Source organism: Parasteatoda tepidariorum, chromosome 2, assembly GCF_982258835.1.
Source record: "Parasteatoda tepidariorum strain Cologne lab strain chromosome 2, Ptep-v5.0, whole genome shotgun sequence".
NCBI classification, from domain to species: domain Eukaryota; kingdom Metazoa; phylum Arthropoda; class Arachnida; order Araneae; family Theridiidae; genus Parasteatoda; species Parasteatoda tepidariorum.
The window spans coordinates 79,281,378-79,302,833 of NC_141756.1; the positions used below are offsets into that span (position 1 = coordinate 79,281,378).

A 21,456-nucleotide genomic window follows, 5' to 3' on the forward strand; every position below is an offset into this window, starting at 1 on the left:
GCCATTTGCGTGCCGCTCACATCACGCCATAGGAGAGACCGTTTGCAGTGGGCCCGACAACATGTCCACTGGACGTCAGATCAATGGAGGCCTGTTCTCTTTACGGATGAGTCCAGGTTTAGTCTAGAAAGTGACAGTAGACGTTATTTGATATGGAGAGAACCTGGGACCCGTTATCATCCATCAAACATCCGTGAAAGAGATGCATACGGAAGAGGCAGTGTCTGTGTTTGGGGAGGCATATCCTTAGGAGGGCGCACATACCTCCATGTCTTTCCAAGGGGAACCGTGAATGCTCAGGTTTATCGAGACAACATCCTTGATGCTTATGTGCGCCCATATGCCGGGGCAATTGGTGATTGCTTCCTGTTACAGGACGATAATGCAAGACCACACAGAGCTCGCATTGTTGATGATTATCTTCAACAGGAAACAATTACTCGCATGGAGTGGCCAGCTCGATCCCCGGACTTGAATCCTATCGAGCACGTTTGGGATGCTCTAGGGAGGCGTGTATCTGCCATCAATCCGCCCCCTCAGACCCTTGCCACGCTTGCAACTGCTTTACAAGAGCAATGGCTCTCACTTCCTATTGAACTGATAGACCGCATAATTGAAAGCATCACACATCGCTGTTTGTGCTGTATTGCTTCTAGAGGCAATCATATTCCATATTAAAGGTACTTTTTCTATTGCAAACCGATACTTCCAATTTGTTTATTTTATACATGTGCTAATTTCTATACTACTATTAATGTCTGATAATTTCTTTTTATGTTGTTTAATACCTTACTATGTGTTGTATATTGTGGGTAAGTTTCATAAAATTCCATGTGTAATTTCTTGAGTTATCGCGATTTTTGTGAATTTTCCTTAATTTATGATAACCAGTGTATATGAAAATCAAGAGAGAAACTAACTTACTTCCTTCCTCTATGACTCTCCACACGCTGATGGGGAAAGCATGCGAAATGTTGCCATATGTAGAGAGTTCTGCTCTACGCCAACTGCAGCCCATTTTGATCGCGAATTTGAACACTTCGCATGCTTTCATACTTAGAGTAGGAGTCATTTGAGAAACAAGTACGTTAGTTTCTGTCATGATTTTCAAACATTATTAAAAAATTTTAAGTTAGAACTCAAAATTGCATCGATCATGATTCTTAAACAAAGCATCGTGGAAATTGCAGGAAACACTTTTTAGAATTAAATGCAAATATTATTATAGAAAAGGAATTTTTGCAATCCATTTCCACAAAACTGAGTAGGGGGAGTGTAAAGACATGGAACTGCTTTTCTCTCCGGATAGCGCATTCAAGCAAAGAAAAACATGTGTTAAAGAATCAGTTTTGATTTGATTTGTTCATTTACGTCGCACTAGAGCTGCACTGGGCAGCAATGGGCTATTGGCGACGGTCTGGGAAACATCCCTGAGGATGATCCGAAGACATGCCATCACAATTTTGATCCTCTGCAGAGGGGATGGTACACCTGCTTCGGTAGCCCGACGACCTGCACGCGAAGTCGAGCACTTTACGGTAGAACAGTTTAACGAGGACCAATACCACACATCCTTGGTCCTTATGCAGACTGATCCAAGTGTTCACCCACCCGCACACTGACAGCAGTCAGTGATGCTTGACTTCGGTGATCTGCTGGGAACCTTGTCTTAACGATCAGTCCACTGCGGGACGTTAAAGAATCAGATTACAGCAATGAAAAAATAGAACTTTACGTAAATTAAATTTTAACGAAGATTAATTTAAACTAAAAATAACAGTAACTCAAAACATATTCATCCGAGTCATATGACTGGTAATCATCAGAGACAAAACACGACGACCATTCGCGTGAAAAAATAATCGCTTCTGCGAATTTGGAGATGTGAACGTAAACCTGATTGGCAGGTTTCTCTGGGAAAAATACGATTCACCAATCCAGTTTATATTCGTAGCTCTGAATTCGCATATGCGAATTCTTTGCATTCAGTATGAAGGGATATTCACATTGCTTGTGAACAATTTGCATATGCGAATTCGGAGATACGAACGAGAACCTCATTAATGAAGTACGTTTACCTGCAAAAATCTCACAAATCAAGTTCTCGCTGGCTTCTCTGAAATCGCATACGCGATTTTTTTGTGTGCAGTGTAAATGATCCTTGACCGACCTCTGTCATCATAATCGAGTGTTTTTTGGTAAGTTAGGTTAATGCCATGAAGTATGTCTTTATGTTCTAAACAGTTTTGAAATCGATTCTTGTTTCAAATTGCGAGATGTGCATAGAGATGTGAAATAAACAAAAGACTGTTTGATATTTTTTTGACTTAGCATTAAGATCTTCATTGAAAAATATTTGTCATACAGCGATCACTTCAAGTAAAATATTATTTTATTGTAAGAATAGACTTGTTTTATATCCTTAATTTTAGTAACTTAATATTTTAAATTCCCGATGCTTTTCCCGCCAATTGCTACGTTACAGTACAACAGATTGCTTTTCATACTTTATTTAAATTTTTAAACATTGTTTCAGAACTTTTGCTCGGTTTTACCCGATAAATAGATTACGAATTTTGTGAAAATGGATTATGTGACATCTCTCTGTAAATACCCATTCCTGTATTTTTCAATCATATAGAATTTATTTGTGATATAAAAAAAAATTAACAAAATGTTCGATAGAGACAGTTTACTTAATGACACTAACACTTATTTTGACAGTATTAATTTCGGTGAAATTAACGAACGATGGATTGATGAAGTAATCGAAAATGAATACAATGATGTTGAAGAAAATCCGATGACTACCAGTATACTATTTGCTGATGACCCTTTCAAAACGTTAGATAAAATATGTTTAATTTGTGAGAAATGGTTTGAACGTCAAAGTAACGTTTCCGAAGACAGTAGTTTTGCTACAAATACTGATGATTCTGCGCAAGAAGAAGTTTTATGGACTTTTCTAAATAACCTTGACATTTCTGTGAAACAGGTATTGGGAATGATTTATTTATTGTGTTCTAAAGCTTTAAAAACGTCTTCTTCTCTTGAAGATAAAAAATTGGGATTGGTCAGTGCTAGATTTTACTTCATCTGTTTAAAAATTCCAGGAAGTTCTGCATATTCTGTTTTCCATCCTAATCTATATAGAACGTGTGTTGATTGTCTGCAAATGCCAAGTCATGTGCCTGAAACGAAAGACACTGTTTATGTTTGGAGGGATTTTGAAGCACTTTTACCTGCTTTTATAAGTACTTTAGATGCTTTAATTCCACTTTTAAATGATTTTCATTTGGGTAGTGATATTACAACTGTTGATTTCACCATTCAAAAATTAACGGAATTGTTTGCTTGTGAAGCTTCTAATAACAAACTCAATTTTGATGTTAATTTATTGGATATGAGTAAAGATGAGCGTAGGCGACGTTATAGTCGAACTTCCACGGTGACATTACTTGTTTCCCAAGGTATGCTAATACTCGCCCGTGCGGAAATGAATGGTGACAAAGAAAGCAATTGTTCATTTATTCTCTCGGGTTTAAATACTCATATTTTATGTGCAAAGATCAAAAAGGCAACTACTATACCACATAAATTTGTTGTTATTAAAGACAATGCTGTTTCATTTGTTAAATATAATCTCGCACACAATCAAGAATTGTTTTCCAAACCAACGGAAACTACTTTAAAAAGACTTTGTTTGCAAGTTAGTGACAAGAGTGATTTCAGAGCGACTGTTTCCTATGCTATTTTTGCAATAATGTTTGATCTGGTGGTTTGCGATTTAGTTGAATTTTTACAGTGGCTGCTTTTGCTCGTTGATTCAGCCGATACAAACAATCGAACTTTTGCCCTAGAAGTCTTGGGGCTGCTTTTGAGTGAAAATGTTCCCGAAGTTGATAAAACTGGCTTGCCTGATTCCGCAGAAGTTTATCTGACCCCGATTCCGGTCATATTTTCGATTCTTACTCGTTGCGATGATATTGCATCAGGTGTGAGGTCTAAAGCATTGACTGTTATCTCGCAACACACTAAAAAATTGTTAGAATCTCTGACAGAATTCATGAAAGATCCGTCTACAGCGAAAACAGAAGATTTGGAAGAAATTGTTGAATCTGATGTAAATGGGGAAAACCGTGCATTTTGGTACAATTTGGATTACAGAGGAATATTAGATGAAATAGCTGCTATAATTTATAGGCGAGCAGAGGACTCATCTGCAAATGCTAAAAAAGCTGCTCTTCAAGCATTGGAAAACTTGATTTTGTTTGATCCTGTATATTTGTCTGCTGATTATTTAAAAGTAAGTATAAATAAGATTTACTACTACATATTATGTTAAATGTATTTAAATTGATAGTGGTATTGGCACCTTTCTAATGGTGCACCCTCATCAGTAGGGTAGGAGACAGGATTGGTAAAAGATTGTAGTGATATTAATCTGACATCATACCAAAGAGTAAGCGATAAATATAGAGTTAAAAAGTAAAATGATAAAAAATAATTAAATATTTATGTTTTCCCAATATTTGACTAATATAGTTTAGCAATAACATTAACCAGTGTTCTCCCTAAGCGCTTTTTTGTAAAAATAAGTTGCCATCCCTTAAAGACACTGCTTTTTTGTTCATCTATTTAAAAATAATAATAAATAAACAAAGCACTGGTAAATTTAAGTTTCACATTTTTCAGGAGGATATATTAATGAATTTAAGCAATTTTGAATTGTAAAATTATTTTTTAATTATTTTTTTTTAAATGCACTTTTGTTTTTTTTTTTTTTTTTAATAATTTTCCATTTAAATTACAGAAAAAAACCTTTCAAATTGTTTATCAATTGATCAGTTTTTTTTTTTTTTTTTTTTTTTTCAAAAATATGTAGGATGCTCAGAGATTCTCGTTTAGCATGCCTTTAATTTTATTAAGTATATAAATAAAATAGTATAAGAGATAAATTTAAAAATAGTTGAGGATCAAATTCAATTATTACATAACATTACACAATTTAAAAAAATTTCACTGTCGTGAGTGCACTTTCAAAATTTAAAGTGCCGTTTTCTGTGAGGAAGCACTCTGTCCTTTTTTTTATTTCTAATTTTGACAATTGAATTTTTTACTTACTCATAATGTTGATAGGCTCATTAAGCTGAAAATAATTATGATCAATAATATTTTAAATTTAATGTACAATTTTTCTCTGTGATAAATATAAATTTCTGACTTATAAAGTTTCAGTTTATTAAATTTTTGTATTTATTATGACATTTAATTAACCTAAAATAATACATTTATAATTATTTTTTTAATTTATACCGCTTTGATTACAATTTTGTTAATTTCTTAATTGACCCTATAATACGGAAATATAAAATAAAGAGTCAAAACTTATTATTTTTGGTTAATGACTATTATAATATGGTACATACGTATTAAAGCCACTGCAGCTGCAGATTTGACAGTTTTTAAGTGCCGCCAGTCTACACTTAAAATTTTTGCAACAAATCATAAAATAAAAATCTTTATTTAAAATTAAAACACTTTCAAAATTCAAAACACTTTATTTAGAATCTAAGTAGTCAATCGGATTTCGGTGGAAAATGGGCCAATATAGAAGTTAGTTTAGATTCAAGACAATTTCCATTTTCTTTCACCTGATGCTGTCGCCATATGAACTCTAATAAATAAGATTCCAAATTAAATAACATTTCCAAAAGGTACGTTTAGCAAGATAAAGTTTTATGTCTTGGGAGTTGGTACATTTTTGTTTTTTTGGTAAAATATTTCGCTCCTGAAAAAATAAAATTGCATCTTGTTCTGTTTTTGGCAAATCCCAAGGACACATTTTCGTAGCACTAAAAAAAAGGCCTCAAAAATCAGCAAACAACAAGACAGCAAGGAAGCCGTGAGATAAAATTGCTCTTTATTGGCCCGTTAGAGCAATTTCTGCTGCGGTGGTGTTAGTACGCAAGTACCTAAAATATTCTGAATACCTTCAGAAGCCTCTTAATATCTTTTTATCGTTTAGAAAAGTGTTTTGCTACCACAGCTATTTCTACACTTTGTTTGCTTGTAAATATTCAAATTATATGTATTTCTTCTTTTTATTTATGTGTAGCTTTTTGTTACCGCTTCAAAAGATGCCATTCTAACTTCACGCAAACAAGTTATACAGTCAGTTACTACCATTTTAGATGCCTATCCAAATAACCATATTGCTCAAGATTACTGGTTACAGTGTATTACTCCATTGGTGCATGATCCTGAAACTACAGTACAGGCTAAAGCCCTAGCTGCTATGGAAGATAGATTTCTGCATCATGTCTTCTCTAATAAGGATGATCTTAAAGACGGTGCCTTCTCCTTGCTGGAAAAATTATCCATCGGACAATATTTATCTCACCAAAGATATCTACAGAAGTCTTTTAGCTTGTGGAAAACTGATAAGAAACTCAAGTAAGGAAACCTTCCAATGCTTTTATTTTTATAGCTTGTAAGATATAAAAATAAAAGCATTGGAAGAATTAAGAAAATAAATTACAGTTGGCTCTCTGTTTAATAACTAAGAAGATGTATTTAAAGGTCAATGAAAGTAGAGTGTTCTTATGTTATTTGTGTATTGTGAATTTAGGTAGTGGCAGAACGCAGGAAAATACAGCTTCTTCTGAAGCATTTTTTATTTGGCGATTGTGACACATGAATAAAATACAAATGAGTAGATGAAAGAAAAAGTAACATAACCATAACCGAGTCTCGCACCAGAGCATGAACTCGACTTCTGTAAGAATCTTGCGTAGTAGCTTTTACAAACAAAAGGAAAGAGTACTGGCAGAGTACAGGTAAATAAAGAGTTGAGTAGTAACTGGCTTCTCCCGTGAGGAAAACACTCTCTCACAAGGTTGGTTTGATGAGCGTGAAATTCCCGACAAACGCCTGACATCTAACTTTTCAGGGGTCTGTCTAGGTTTTTCCGAGAGGTACCTATTTTGTGAAAATTAAAAATTATATTAAAAAATCAACACAAAAATATGGATTTATCGTTTCTTACGAAACACAAAAAAAAATTTTTAAGAGAAGTATTTGTGAAACTAACGTTTTTCCTAACCTTGAATTTGTGAAGGTACTGCTAAACGGTAGTAAATTTGACTTAAAGAGAGACCCCTGCTTTTACAACATCATCTTGTAGCTTATCTAGCGATGATCAATGAGCATAGATTCAGCTGATTTGACGTGATGATTGATCATATTTCCAACTGATTTAGCAAATTGAATTATGTTTTTTCATTTAATTAAATATTCAATTTCGCTATTGTTTCTTATTCAGTTATGCTTTGCTGGTAAAAATTAGAGTAATTTTTTTTATCTAGGAGTATTTGAATGGTGCAGCTTAAAAAAGGAAAACTTAAAAGTGAAGAAATGTTTTAGATATGATTACATTTTGCTTTTAAATATGCACTACCAAAATATTGTTTAACAGAGACTCAACTACAGTATAAATAGGGTTGCTTACTAGTTTGGTGGGTATGAAAGCTGATAAAATCATCAAGATTCATCCTGAATGCATGAGCCAGTTATTTACTTGATCTCCTCTCCTTTTATTACATTAATTGACTCAAATATAATGAAATATATAAAGAAAAGCATAATGGGGGAAAAAATAATTGTTGATAATGAATAGTTTTAACCATCCTTCTTAATCTGGTGCCATTTTGTCTGATACCCAAATTGTTTTCTTGACTTTCTTAGTTCAGTAATTTTTATCACAGAACTTCCATAGTATCCACCCTTCTCAGCTCTATATTAATTGTAATTATTATAATTTTCTCTTTCTGAAAGAATACCAAATTTGTCACTTGTTAAGATTATTTTCTTTAACAGGGTACGTAGCATTTTTAAAAAGTGCTTATTTTTGTTTTTTAAAAGCCCTTAAAGGTGCTTTTCTCATTGGGTGCTTTTGAAAAATGCTTAATTTTCCCTTTTTTCCAAAATGAGATTTTTCCTTTACTATGTTGATTTTCGCTTTGAATTATGCAAAAAGATGCAGTTCAAATTGTTCTATTCAACGTTTTCTTAATTAATTCGACCCCAATGTATTTCGTCGTATAGTCTGTCCGTTGTGTGTGAAAACGCCCTTCGTTTTACACGATTCAAAATTTCATGATTTTTGACAATTGTCAAAAACTATGCCGAAAGGTTTTTTTTTTTTATGACATGACGGTTAAAACAAGATAAAACCGTCGATTGTCATAAACTTTCGAACCTTGCCTAATTATGATATTTTTTTAAAGTACTTAAAAATATTTTTTGAGTGCTTGAAAAAGGCTTAAAAGGTGCTTATTTTTTGTTGAATAATTTGGCTATACACCCTGTTTAATAACGATTTTTTTTAGATTTGTTCGCCATTTCTAAAGTGACTGTATTTTAGCAACAACTGACTTGCTTTGCTTATAGGCCAGCACCATTAATATTTTTCATTCCAATTATTAAATTTAGAACGTTTATAACTGAGAATTTAAGTACTATTGGTTCCAAATTACTAAACTTAAATCATATGATTACTGCCAATGTGTTGTAACATTTCAAATTTCAGAATGGTTCATTGTAAGACATGTATAATAAGTTTTACACATCTCGCTGAGCTTTAAAATTTACGCAATTTTTATCAGTTTTTATTTTATTTATGTTTTTATAAAAATAATGAAATTAAATCACAAAGTATTTAATATTTTAATTATTTTTTGCAGTTTGAATGTTGCTAATATAGAAAAGTCTTTTGGTCATGGTAGAGATGAATCAATTTGGTTTTTTCTCTCTGTTTTTTCTGCCTTTGCAAAGTTGTCTCCGAAGCTAAGTGAAAGAGCTGTTGATGAGTTTCAAGAAGTGGATAGTTGGAAAAGCTATTCTTACATGGAAAATATACTAAAACTTATAGGTTATACTTATACCAATATATCTCCCTCAAAGCTTGATTTAATTAGAGGTATGTAACTTAAATATTTGTTTCCCTTTTTTTTAAAGAAAAAACTTATTCTTAATATCCAATGAGAATTTTTGTTCTCAATGAGAAATAGCATTTTGGCACTATCTTATGTTTTTAGAATATCTTAGTTCAATTCTTAACTGCTTTAAAATTTTTAAGGAAATATTTAATTTTGATGCTACATTCCAAAGTAAAATAAAATGTAATTTTTTCATATAAATTTGTTTTCCTGAAAGAATAACAATATCTGAAAGTTTTTAATATTTTTGTTTAGTTGATTATACAAAATAAAAGAATAATTGAATTATTAATAATTGATCCTAAATGCACTGGCAGAATTTTTGTTCTCAAGAAGAAAGGGAATGTAAATTCTACCTAATATTTTTAGAATACCTTAATTTGATTCTCAAACTTTTTTTTTTTTTTTTTTTTTGAAAGAATAAGTGTTTTAAAAAAAAGTATATTTTTGTTTAGTTGATTATACAAAATTAAAAAAAAAATAATTGAATTATAAACAAATTGATCTTTAATGCTCAGTCAGAATATTTATTCTCTTTAAGAAAGGCAATGCGAGTTGTTATTTTATAACTACAAAAGAAATTTCACTTGTAATTACTCTTTCTGGCACAATATTTGTTTGCCTCAAATTCCGAGAAGTTTTAATTATTAGTAGTTTTAAGCACATTTAGTTAAGAATACAGATTTGGTGCTAATTCATTGTGTTTAAAATTATAGATTATACTTGATACATTGCAAAAATTTATTTTTTTAGAATAGCAAAAAAAAGGGAATTATTTTTAAATAAATATAATTCATTGTTATAATTATTTTGTTATTTTAAAGCTCAAGTATTTTTATAACAGATAAATGCTTTAGTATAGCTAATTTAAACTTTTTAAGTATTCATCCTTTTCTCTTCCTCACAAAAAAGGGGGGAATACTGTCACCGCCAAAGAAAAGATTTCTCATGCTTAAAAAAAAACTTTATTATTGATTTTAATGTCCAGTTCTCAAATTAATGGTATGTTTTGTGCAATTTTAGTTAGTTCTATTTCAATTCTTCACGTTAATGAAGCTTAACTTTTTGTTTAGGGATTGCAAAAGAACATGAACATAACTTTAACAAAAACTTTAAAGTTAACAATTCAGAACTAGATATTCATTTGTACAAATCTTAGAATTTTTTTTTCTTTTCGAAATAGGAGCTAAGGACTACTACTTATTACAAATAAATTTTTCTACATCTATTTGACAAAAAAAACCTTAATCAAATGGTCATTTTAAAAATAAATAAAAGGAACTAAGGTGTATTTCTTGTGTAGCAATAGTGCTTGTTATTTTTTAATACCTATTTGACTAAAAGACATTTATTAAATAGTCGTATTAAAATTTAAGAATATTGATAAAAACCAGTTTAAAAAGTGTTACCTTTATAATACAAATATTTTCATCTAATTTAGGCCGGACTCCAATTACTTGGATAATCGAGGTCCTGCTATACTTTTAAAATACAACAGCCTTTTATAATGATACATTTTTTAATATAAGAGTGAAAATTTTCTCAGAAAGTATCCTTGATATTTATTTGAAATTCACCAATCATTTTTATTTGTTTTGCGTTTTATTTTTATTATGTAATTTGTTTTAAGTTGCTTAAAAGATTTTATTTGTGTTGAATTGAGGAAAGCAGTTTATTTATTTCTCGCTCTCTTTCAATCAACAAAATTAAACAATGCTTGTATGCCTTAATTTTAAGATCAAGATATTACTTAGTTTTTGCTCGGGTTTTCAGTTTTATGTCCTTTATTTATAGGTTGTTATTGTTAATAGAAAATGTCTTCATTAAGCACTGAATATTTTTTAAATGTTTGCATAAATTAGACAAAACTTTATTTAACAAAACTGCCACTGATTTTAGCTCTAATTGCAGATTGACTGAATATTAATAAAAACAAAATGAATGTCTGATTCCTCAATTTTTTTTGAATAGCTTTTTATTCGTGAAACTTTTTTTTTTAATTTTGTGAAAAAAAATAGTGAAATTTGTGTGTGGGGGGTGGGGGAAATAGCAATGATTTTTAAGATAACTGCTCATTTACTATTTTTTTATTAAATATTTATAATTCTATTTTGTTTTTGATTAGGTACCCTTATGACAAAGCTGAAGGACTTTTCAGCTTCTCTAGAGAATTTGCCTATGATGATTGAAGTACTGAAGAAAATTGAAAAGCATTTAAATAATTTGGATGAGTTTGAAACGTTTGCCAGAGAAATTGTACAAGTAAGTCATTCCAGTTTCTTTGTTTTATATATATATATATATATATATATATATATATATATATATATATATATATATATATATATATATATATATATATGGAATCTTAGTAGTGAGTTGAGGAATCATTGAGTGGCATAATCATTGTTTTTCATTTTGAATTCAGTGAAATTCTATTTTAAAATTATTCGATTAAAGTCTTGGATTGGTAATGTATATATTTGCTACTATTAAAAATGTTTCTCAGAAAGGTATTAGAACTAGAGAGTGTTGTCACAGAAAGCTCAAAAAAATTCTACCACAGTGAGTAGAACAAATTATACAGATTTTAGTCTGTCCTTCTCCCTTTTTAAAAGTAGTCTCAAGTCTGGTATATGTATTCTGATCTGAAATGTCCCGATATTTATCTTGCCCACTAAGCATTTCATAAACAGAATATCTAAATTAAATAAAACAAGTACTAAATATTATTTAAATTATTTTATGATTGTTTTAAGATTTAGTTCTTCTCTTGTGTAAAACAAACTCATGTTGATTCAAAATTATAACAATTTTTTAAAAGAATAGACATGTTTTTTTCTTCTTTTCAATGCTAAATAATGTTTTAATGCATATTAGAAAGACTACTCTTAATTACAGTATTCTGGACCTTTTTTACTGAAACAAAAAACTAAAGTTGACTTGGTGATTACATGAATCAACTATTCTCACATCCTAATAAATGTGTTTTAGACAAGTAATTGGATTTAAAATAACCAAAATTCTTAATGTGTTTTGAAAAATGATATTTGGGTAATACTAGAGCTACAATAAAATGTGCTTTAAGCCTAAAATATGTTAAATTAATCCTCCAAGGGTTGAACCTCTGGGTAAAATTGTACTGAGATTCCCCTGCTACGCAGGGCCGTTTTATGCATTAGGCACTGTAGGCAACTGCCTAGGGGCCCCGCCAGTTCAGGGGCTGCAGAGAAAAATGACAATGTTTCTTAAACAGTAAAAATTTAATTCGAAATTTCAATGACGATTGTCTTGCTCTGTACATTACATCGACGCTATTTTAGTACATTTCTGAATGCATTCCAAATTAGATATTAATATTATGGTAGTTAGTTCATATATAACGCAGTCATATAATCGTAAGCAATTTTATCACGGTAATTTTACCGCCGACTAATCAGATGACTATACAGCAAGAGCAGCTTTTTTAACACAACACGCTTGAAAAACATGCAAAACGGTGACGGACCTGCAAAAGAAGTTGTGCTCAGAGGAAAAGAGAAATTAAAAGTTTATACATATTTGCCAGTACTAGACATGCTGTGTACAGAACTGTCGCGGCGCCTAGAACCTTACCGGGAAATAAATGATCTGTTTGGGTTTCTAACAGATTTCTCGACAAAATCCGACGCTGAAATTAGACAGGCTTGCACAAAATTTAAGGAACATTATTTCGAGGACATTGAGCCTGAGTTTATAGACGAAATGGTGCAGTATAAATACTTCATCTTCTTCTTCTTCTTCTTCTTCTTCTTGCTTGAGCTTGTCAGATATGTGGCACCTCTGCACATGTTGCATTTTGTACCATACTCCAAGCCCAATTTTTCCTAGTTCCATTGTCTCGGGTCGCCTACTTTATTAATATAGTCTGACAGTCCCTTAATGGAATTAAGGTGAAGCTCTTTAGGATATGGATTGCCTAAGGTAGTGAGGCGCGTAAGGGCGAGGGCATCACATTCGTATAGGATGTGATGTGCTGATTCTACCTCTTCACGGCATTTCCGACATATTGGTTCTTGTTCGAAAAGTCCCAATCTATGTAGATGTTTCCTGAAATGATAATGCCCAGTGATGAAGCCTACAATTGTTTGAATCTTCAATCTTGGGAGCCTAAGAATTTCAGAAGCAATTTTTGCAGAAGGGCTGCTGATCATGCTTTTAGCATGTTTTTGTCCAGGAGAATTGCGCCAAACTTTGTTCATCTCCTGTTTTTCCCATTTTAGGACAGCCTTCTTTGTAGTCTTCATATTGATTCCACAGAAGGGTTCCGTTCCTATTGGATTGAAAGAGGATCCCTGTTTTGCGAGTTCATCAGCTCTTTCATTACCATCAATTCCCATATGCCCTGGTACCCAAATAAGAATGATTTTATTCCTTTTTGCCAGTTCTATTAGGAGATTCTTGCATTCCAAAACAATTTTTGATTTTACTTGAAATGAATAAAGAGCCATCAAGGCTGCTTGACTGTCGCTGAAAATAAGAATCCGCTTGCCATGGTAGCCTTTCTTAATATTTATCTGCAGACAGTTTACAATAGCAAGTACCTCCGCCTGAAAGACAGTAGCATACTCCCCAAGACCTTCAAAAAGGTTGAATCTTGGTGACAGGCCACAGACACCCAGTCCTGAGAGGTTACCTTTCTTTGATCCATCGGTATACCAGATTAGATCATCATTTTTTGTATCGATCGTGTTGTTATCCCATTCTTCTCTGGTAGGAAAAACTACTTCAAATGGTCTTTCAAACACGTACTTTCTCTCCATGCAGTCAGAAGGCATAAGGAGAGTTGGATGGTAAATTTTCTTAGTAATACTGGTATGACCTCCAGAAGAGGGCTTGTCATACCATTGATATTGCAATTTCATTCTATATGCAGTCATTCTGGCAGAGCTGCACATGAAGATATCTAAAGGAGTCAGGTCCAGAATTGCCTCAAGTGCTCTGGTAGGGGCCGTGGACATTGCACCTGTGATACACAAGCAGGCCAGTCTTTGCAGACTTCCCAGCTTATCCTTCACAGTTTTCTGTTCCACTTTACACCACCATATCACTGAAGCATATGTGAAAGCAGGCCTGACAATTGCTGTGTACATCCAAAACATCATTTTTGGTTGTAATCCCCAGTTTTTACCAAGCATGCGTCTGCACATCATTATGCATTTTTTTGCTTGATTGATTTTGTAATCAACATGTTTATTCCAGGTGAGTTTTTGGTCAAGAATTAAGCCTAAAAATTTCACCTCAGAGGCAATATTGATTTCAACGTTAAAAAGTTTTGGGATAAAAAAGCCTTCCCTTTTTATTTTACGAGTGAATGGTACTAGATTGGTCTTCTGTGGATTTATGTCCAGATTCCTCTCCCTGCACCATTTGCTTACATAACTTAGAGCGTTTTGCATAAGTTGGCAAGTTATGTGAAAATCTTTGCCAAGGATGAGTATGACAATGTCATCCGCATATCCCTGGGTATAGTAGCCTGTATTATTTAGATGTTTGATTAGGCTATTTACAACCAGATTCCAAAGTAATGGTGATAGTACACCTCCTTGTGGACAGCCTCTGGTTGTTTTCTTTTCTAATGTCTCGTTGAAGATATTCATTTGAATGGCTCTATCCATGAGTAGGGACTTAATCCATAAACATAAAGTTTGGTCTATCCCTGTTTCCCTTAAGGCATTAAGGATGGATGGGTGAGAGGTATTATCAAAAGCACCCTGAATATCTAGGAAGGTGGCCAATGCAATTTCCTTTCTCTCCAGGGTGTCTTCAATCTTAGATACTAGCTTGTGTAAGGCTGTCTCTGTAGATTTACCAGGTTGGTAGGCAAACTGTAGATTATGCAAGGGGTTATTGCTACCCAGGTAATCCCTAATATGCCTATCAATAATTTTCTCCATAATTTTAAGAAAGAATGAAGATAAGCTAATTGGTCTGAAAGACTTAGCCTGGTCATAGTTACTTTTGCCAGGTTTAGGAATGTAAACAATCCTGGTCTTTTGCCATAGCTTTGGAATATGTCCCAGTGCCAGACTGGCTCTGTAAATTCTGGTTAACACAGGGATGATAGGATCTCCTGCCTTTTGGATCATTACAGGAATGATTCCATCAGGTCCAGGGCTTTTAAGTGGTTTGAAGGTGGAGATAGCCCACCTGACATTGTTTTGATTGATAACGTTCTTAGCATAGGTCCATTGATTTCTTTGTATTCTTTTTACAGATCCAATGAAATGTTGTCCTTCATTGCTATCCATATCAATGGCTCCTGGAAAGTGAGTTTTGGCCATAACTTCCATTATCTCTTTTCCAGTGGTAGCAAAGTTGCCATCCTCATCCTTTAAGGTGCCAACCATTATGGGTTCATCCCTTCTAAGGATTCTCTGGAGTCTAGCTCCTTCAGAGATAGAATTTACCTCTTCACAGAACTTTCTCCAGGATTCTTGTTTGCTTTTCCTGACATTTTTGTTATAGTTGGTGAGGGCTCTTTTATAGTTGTCCCACTCACCATGTTTCTTTGCTTTATTAAAGAGTTTTCTAACATTTGCCCTTTCAGTTTCCAAGGAGTTGTTCCACCAAGGACATTGGGGCTTTGCTCTTTTGGTACGTATTGGGCAATTTTTATTGTATGAACCTAGAATTTCGTTCTGCAGAGTTTCTGCTGCAATTTCTAGATCATAATTATCTCTAATATAATTTTCTCCCAGTTGAGTCAGCCCCATGATATCATCTTGGAATTTCTTCCAATTTGTTCTCATGGGGTCTCTGAAGCAGCGGTCAATATTTATATTGGAGTTTATTTCAAAATGGATGTTTTGATGGTCGGAACCTGATGGTCTCCCATCTACTTTCCATTTCGTGATATTTTTACTGATAGCCGGTGTTGCTATAGTAATGTCAATTACTTCAGAACGATTAGAAGTTATAAAGGTAGGGTCATTGCCTTTGTTCAAAATATCTAAATTGTAATTAAGAATAAATTCTAAAAGACACTCACCTCTTTTATTTGTGTCTGTGCTGCCCCATACAGTATGGTGAGCATTGCAGTCCAGCCCTAAGACTACCTGCAAGCTGTTTTCTGCACAAAACTGCAGGAGTTTGTGCAGTGTTTGGTCAGGTGGAGCCTTCTCTTCATAGGGTAGGTAGACTGAGCAAAAAACAATTTCTCGGTCTCTTCCCTCTATGTTGAGTCTGACTTTCACTGCTGTTAAATCCCTATGAATAAAATCTGTTAGAGGTAGAACCTTAATATCTTTATCTATTAGGATACATGTTCTAGCTTCACTATTAAGATTATAAATGAGCTTACCTTTTGTTCCTTTGAGGCCACTGATTTTTCCCCTGACAAGCCAAGGTTCTTGGATCAGGGCCAGGTGAAAATCCTCATCAAGAAATTTCTTGGTGAGGTTTGTGGTGCCACTTCTACTGTGGTGGATGTTGGCTTGAAGAACCTTCACCCCCATCGTTTTTGGAAGGTTTGTCTAGGACTTTGGCTTGAACTTGGTGAAGTCCGATATAAAATTTATATCCCCTTTTGCCAAGTGTAGCCGCGTCCAGTTCAGGCACGCTAAGGACGATGGTCTGTCCTGATGGTTCATTCTTCCGATGAAGTATGTTCCATTCGGTTGGAGTAAGCCCACCATTTTGTGCCTCAATCTTTCTCAGAACCTCTTTGGACTCCAGTTTACTACAGACTTTCGGCAGTTTAGCAATGATCTTAGTAGTTCTGACAAGTTTCCTTGCCTCTCCTACCAAGAGAGTTTGCTCCTGCCATGGGTTTATCTCAACTACAATCTGTTCCAGCCACTTAGAGCTCCCCAGATCTGCACAATTGATGATAAGTGCCCCATTTTCTAGTCTGCAAGAAAGAAAAGTGGGGACAAAACCCTCTTCATTTCTAGAAATTTTTTCAGTTATCAAGAACTCAAGGTCTAGGGCCTGTTCTTCGGATAAGCGCTCAAGAGGATGTCCTTCAAGAATCACAGCCATTTTAACTGCGGTTAGAGCTTCCTTAAAGGTTATACCTTCAGGTCCTTCTTTCCTGGCAGCCTTTGGGGCTACATCTTGTTCCATCCTTTGGCTTTGTCTTTTCTCGCCTCTCTGCTTTGGTTTGGGTTTTTCTACCCAGGTACCTTCAGCCATCTTTTTTTCTCGGGCAAGTTTCTTTTTCTGTGCACCAGATAGTCTTTTTTTAAGTTTGATCCCATCCATGGAGGCAGTCATGCTATTAATAGCTTCCTGCCCCACTTGAGATGTTGATTGGGTAGAGGTCATTTCTACCTCTTTTGATGAAGGGTTCATTTTATCTCCTTCAGTTGGTTTTTCCCTAGTTTCCTTTTCTTTTGCAGAAAGGTCTACTTTGGGATTTTCACCTGCAAATGCAGTAATTTGAGTTGTATTTTTGTCATTTTCAGCCATAAATTACCTCAAATAAAAAGCTCAGGTAAAGAAAGTCAGCCCAGCATTGCCTGAGTTACTGGGTAAGGCAATTACTCTAGATGTTCGCCAGTCAAACTAGAGGCTCCGTTAAGACACTATAACCGCAGTGCCATTCACCCAAGGCACGGGTCGCGTAACACCTGGGTTACGGGAGTTGGTTCGCGACCTCCTATTTGTTATTCAGAGGCTATCCTGTCAGCGCTACAGGACATTCGGCTATCCACCACCTGCCGTCGCGCCTGGTAGCCGCTCAAGCCCCAGGTACTTCATCTTACAATTAGAAGACGCCGGGGAAAAAATTGCGTCTGCTGAAGAGTCTTACAAACTGATTATTGGTAACATGGCACAATCAACTTTCCCGAATGTAATGACAGCTTTGCAAATATATAGAAGTCTAATAATTACAAACGCCACTGGTGAACGAAACTTTTCCAAATTGAAATTAATTAAAAACTGTCTTCGTTCAACTATGTCTCAAAATTCATTGGCCATAATTTCAATTGAAAATGATGTATTGGAAAAGGTTAACTTTCAGGATGTCTTGAACGATTTTGTAACAAAAAAAGTTAGAAGAGTCAATATTTAAGCTTGTTGTATGATTTTTTTTAAATGCATATATTAATTACTTATATTCTTTTCGTTTGATTCAATATTTTTATTGAATAAGGTGATAATATACATATGTAGTAAAAAACAGCGTAATTATGAATAAAGTGTTGTGTTAGCGAAAAAATATATTAGTATGTTAGAAGACGGTAGGGGGGGGGCGAGACAAGCATTGCCTAGGGGCCGCGACATGCATAAGCCGGCCCTGCTGCTACGCACTACTTACTCATTGAATAACGTGGGGAAACTAGTTTTCTGATGCTGGAAAGCTTGCAATTAAGAGTTTGATAAAAGCCATGGACAAATGCTCAGAGGGTTGAGCTACACAGTGATTATGTAACTTTATAGGTTTAAAAAAAAATAATTGAATAATATCTTCAATATTGTGTTTTGGCTCTGAAATTATCTAACTATTAATGCATTTTCTTAATTATTCTACAATTTAAATAACATATATATTTTTTGAGGTCATTTCTTATTTTGTTTAAACTTCATAAAAGGGAGAGAAAAAACTTACTGATCTATTGCTAGACTGTAGAGGTACTGTACTATTGCAATATGTTTGCCAAGATTATAAAATAGTGCATTCCAAAATGTATAGATTTACAATATTTTAGTCATGTGCTTTATCTCTTGGCAAAGTCATGTTCAACAGGATGCCATGGATAGCCCCAAATTCAAAAATAATAGTCTTGCTCTAAATTGCACATAAGATCATTAATCTACATTAGTTTAAATTATTTCGGTAGCAGATTATTTATAGATCGATATTTTTTATCTTAAAGTACAATAATAACTCTTGGTGTAAAAAATTAGAACTAGAAAAATAAAAAATATTTCGAGGTTATGAAAAATATGTTTTTCAACAAAAAAAACTATTGAGATTTTTAAAGGGTAAGTGCTTCGCAGTTTCCCCAGTCTGTTAGCAAAAGAAACCATAATTAGATATCTAGAATTTCATATTTTCTGCTAAGTATTTTTTTTTTAATTGATGTTATTTTTTTAACTATATTTGTCTTCTTTTCTAGCTGTGTGAAACTTGTCTTTCAAAAGCAGTACAGAATAATGATGACAGTATTACCGATGAAGTGCTAGCTAAATGTTTGGCAATTTCAACAGAAATTTGTCACATTTTTCCTAGTCAAATTACTCAACAACTTACTGACACTTTAAAACCCTTTCATTCAGTTCGTAAGTAAAACAATGTGTAAACTTTTGCGTCTATAATAATAAAAATCTGAATATTTTTTGTCTTAATTCTATTTTCTTCATTGCAGGTAAATCCTATGAAAGGATAACTCCTTTTCTCAGAGCTCATGCATTTGCTTGTGTTGGCAAAATAGCACTGCAAGATGAAAGCTTAGCAAAAGAAATCCTCCCAGAAGTGGCATATGAACTTATACATTCCCAAGAAGATGCCATCAGAAATAATGTGGCCATAATTTTAATCGAGATGTGCAAACGTTACACTTCTTTAGCCGATAGATATGTCCCGATAATCAGCAGATGTTTTAAAGACAGAGTGTACCTAATTCGATACCAGACAATCACTATGTTGGTTAATCTCTTGCAAGAAGGTTACATCAAATATAAGGGAACTCTATTTTATTGTATCCTGTCTACAGTTATTGACAAAAAGGAATCAATTCGAGAACTGGGGAAATATTGTTTGCTAGAACTCTTGGTACCGAAAAAGAAATCCATTTTTTCTGATCATTTTGTAGATTCCATCTTTGTTTTCAATGGCTATGGTCCCCCTGACAACGAAAATTTAAGACAACTCATTCAGGATTTGGAAATATTTGCACTTAAAGGAACTGATAAAGCAAAGGAAAGAATGCAATTATATACATTCATGCTTGTGAATATGGATGCTACTGCTCTCACATTTTTAGTAATTCAAATCGTGCAAAATATTTTAATGTCTGTTGCAGAAAATGTCTTTCCCTTGAACTCTGATACGGAAAACATGGTAAGGGATTGCTTTGCCATTCTCAACTCCCCTGATGTTAGACCTGTAGATATAGACAATTACGATTTAGAAACTGATGCAGATAGAGAGAAATTTGCTAGCGCAGAAAAAGAGACGAGAAAATTGATGTTGATAGACCCAGTTGTACCAGCCGTAATTTCGTTGAAAAATTGCGTCATGTCTGAAAAATCAGGACTCTTAGAAGAGATTATATTCTTTTTGAAAGAGTTTTTGCAGGACTTTAAGAGTGAGGTGAATGTGATAATATCCGATAAAACACTGCTACAGCAAATTAATCTTGAATATCGTAAGGATATGGTACAGCAAGAAAAGGAAAATAAAAAAGATCCCAAAAAAGCACCAGTATCTACTCAAAATGGAGATATTGATCCAAGCACTGCTGTCGCAATGGCGAAAGAAAGAACAGATTTGATTTTGCAGAAAGAATTGGAGAATATTCGTAGAGAGTCTGGTATGAATGGAAGAGCGCCACATGAAACATCTTTGCGCTTAGTATCTAGGACCCCTCTAAACAAATCAACAGCAAGAAAGCCTGCTCCGAGCCAAAGTATGGAAATAGACCCTACACCCGGGACAAGTAGTAACGGATCATCTGAGTTTTTGCCCAGTGCAGGAGAAAACTTTTCAAGCACACCCAGAGTTGTATTGACTCAGTTAAAATTACCTAAGACTCCTGATATTAGTAGTCTTGTCTTCCATATAGACAGCGACAGTGATTAATAATTTCGAAAATCGTCTCATTTTAAAACTTTTAATTCGTAACACTTGCAGACCCTTTTAAAATCGGTATATTTTCATCTTTTAATTTAGATGTTAAGCAATAAGTTGTTTGTTTGCGTTGAACTTTTTTTATATATAAAATTGAACTCTTTACATTTTTATACACATGTACTGAATATATTTATCATGTGGAAAACTGTATTTTTATAAACGCTAATGTAATTAAGACTTTGGAATAATAACCTTCAAAATTTCAAATAAATGTTTTATTATTACATACTTGTGCAATTTAATCGTAGCAAGAAATTTTTTTTTCTACTTGAGTAATTTAATAGGTATTTGGCAAATGCAAGATGGCTATTTTATTTATATCTTTGCAATATAACGATAAGCCTTATTTTCAAAACTTTTTTAGTATAAAAAATACCATTTTCACATAAGCAATAAAAAAAATTTGTGTATTGCCCTATTAAATAGTGAAAAACCTTTATGAGTTTCTAACCTTTTTATGTCATTAAAATTTATTTGATTTACTTTAAATGTAGCACTTGTGTTACATCTCATCAGATTAATACAGAATAAATATTTTTTAAATTCAAAATATAAATTTTAAGTTTAATTTGATGTGTTAAAAACATTCAAAATTTTATTACTTCATTTTTTTGG

At 33.5% G+C, this 21,456-nt stretch overlaps 1 protein-coding gene across 1 annotated transcript; it reads left to right on the forward strand.

The window, feature by feature from the left end:
* Positions 1 to 1,981: 1,981 nt before the first annotated feature.
* On the forward strand, positions 1,982 to 21,067 carry Cap-D3 (Chromosome associated protein D3). The gene is made up of 6 exons (XM_043041941.3): positions 1,982 to 4,306; positions 6,119 to 6,456; positions 8,745 to 8,980; positions 11,125 to 11,261; positions 19,106 to 19,268; positions 19,355 to 21,067. The coding sequence occupies exons 1-6, from the start codon at positions 2,675 to 2,677 to the stop codon at positions 20,788 to 20,790; spliced, it is 3,942 nt and encodes a 1,313-aa protein (XP_042897875.2). The 5' UTR covers positions 1,982 to 2,674; the 3' UTR covers positions 20,791 to 21,067.
* The last annotated feature ends 389 nt before the right edge of the window (positions 21,068 to 21,456 follow it).

Excerpts from the sequence above, each read along its gene's own strand:
- Cap-D3 (XM_043041941.3), top strand. The coding sequence starts at position 2,675 with ATGTTCGATAGAGACAGTTTACTTAATGACACTAACACTTATTTTGAC. Across the intron at positions 4,307-6,118 it reads TGTCTGCTGATTATTTAAAA|CTTTTTGTTACCGCTTCAAA; the intron begins GTAAGTATAAAT and ends ATTTATGTGTAG. Across the intron at positions 8,981-11,124 it reads AAAGCTTGATTTAATTAGAG|GTACCCTTATGACAAAGCTG; the intron begins GTATGTAACTTA and ends GTTTTTGATTAG.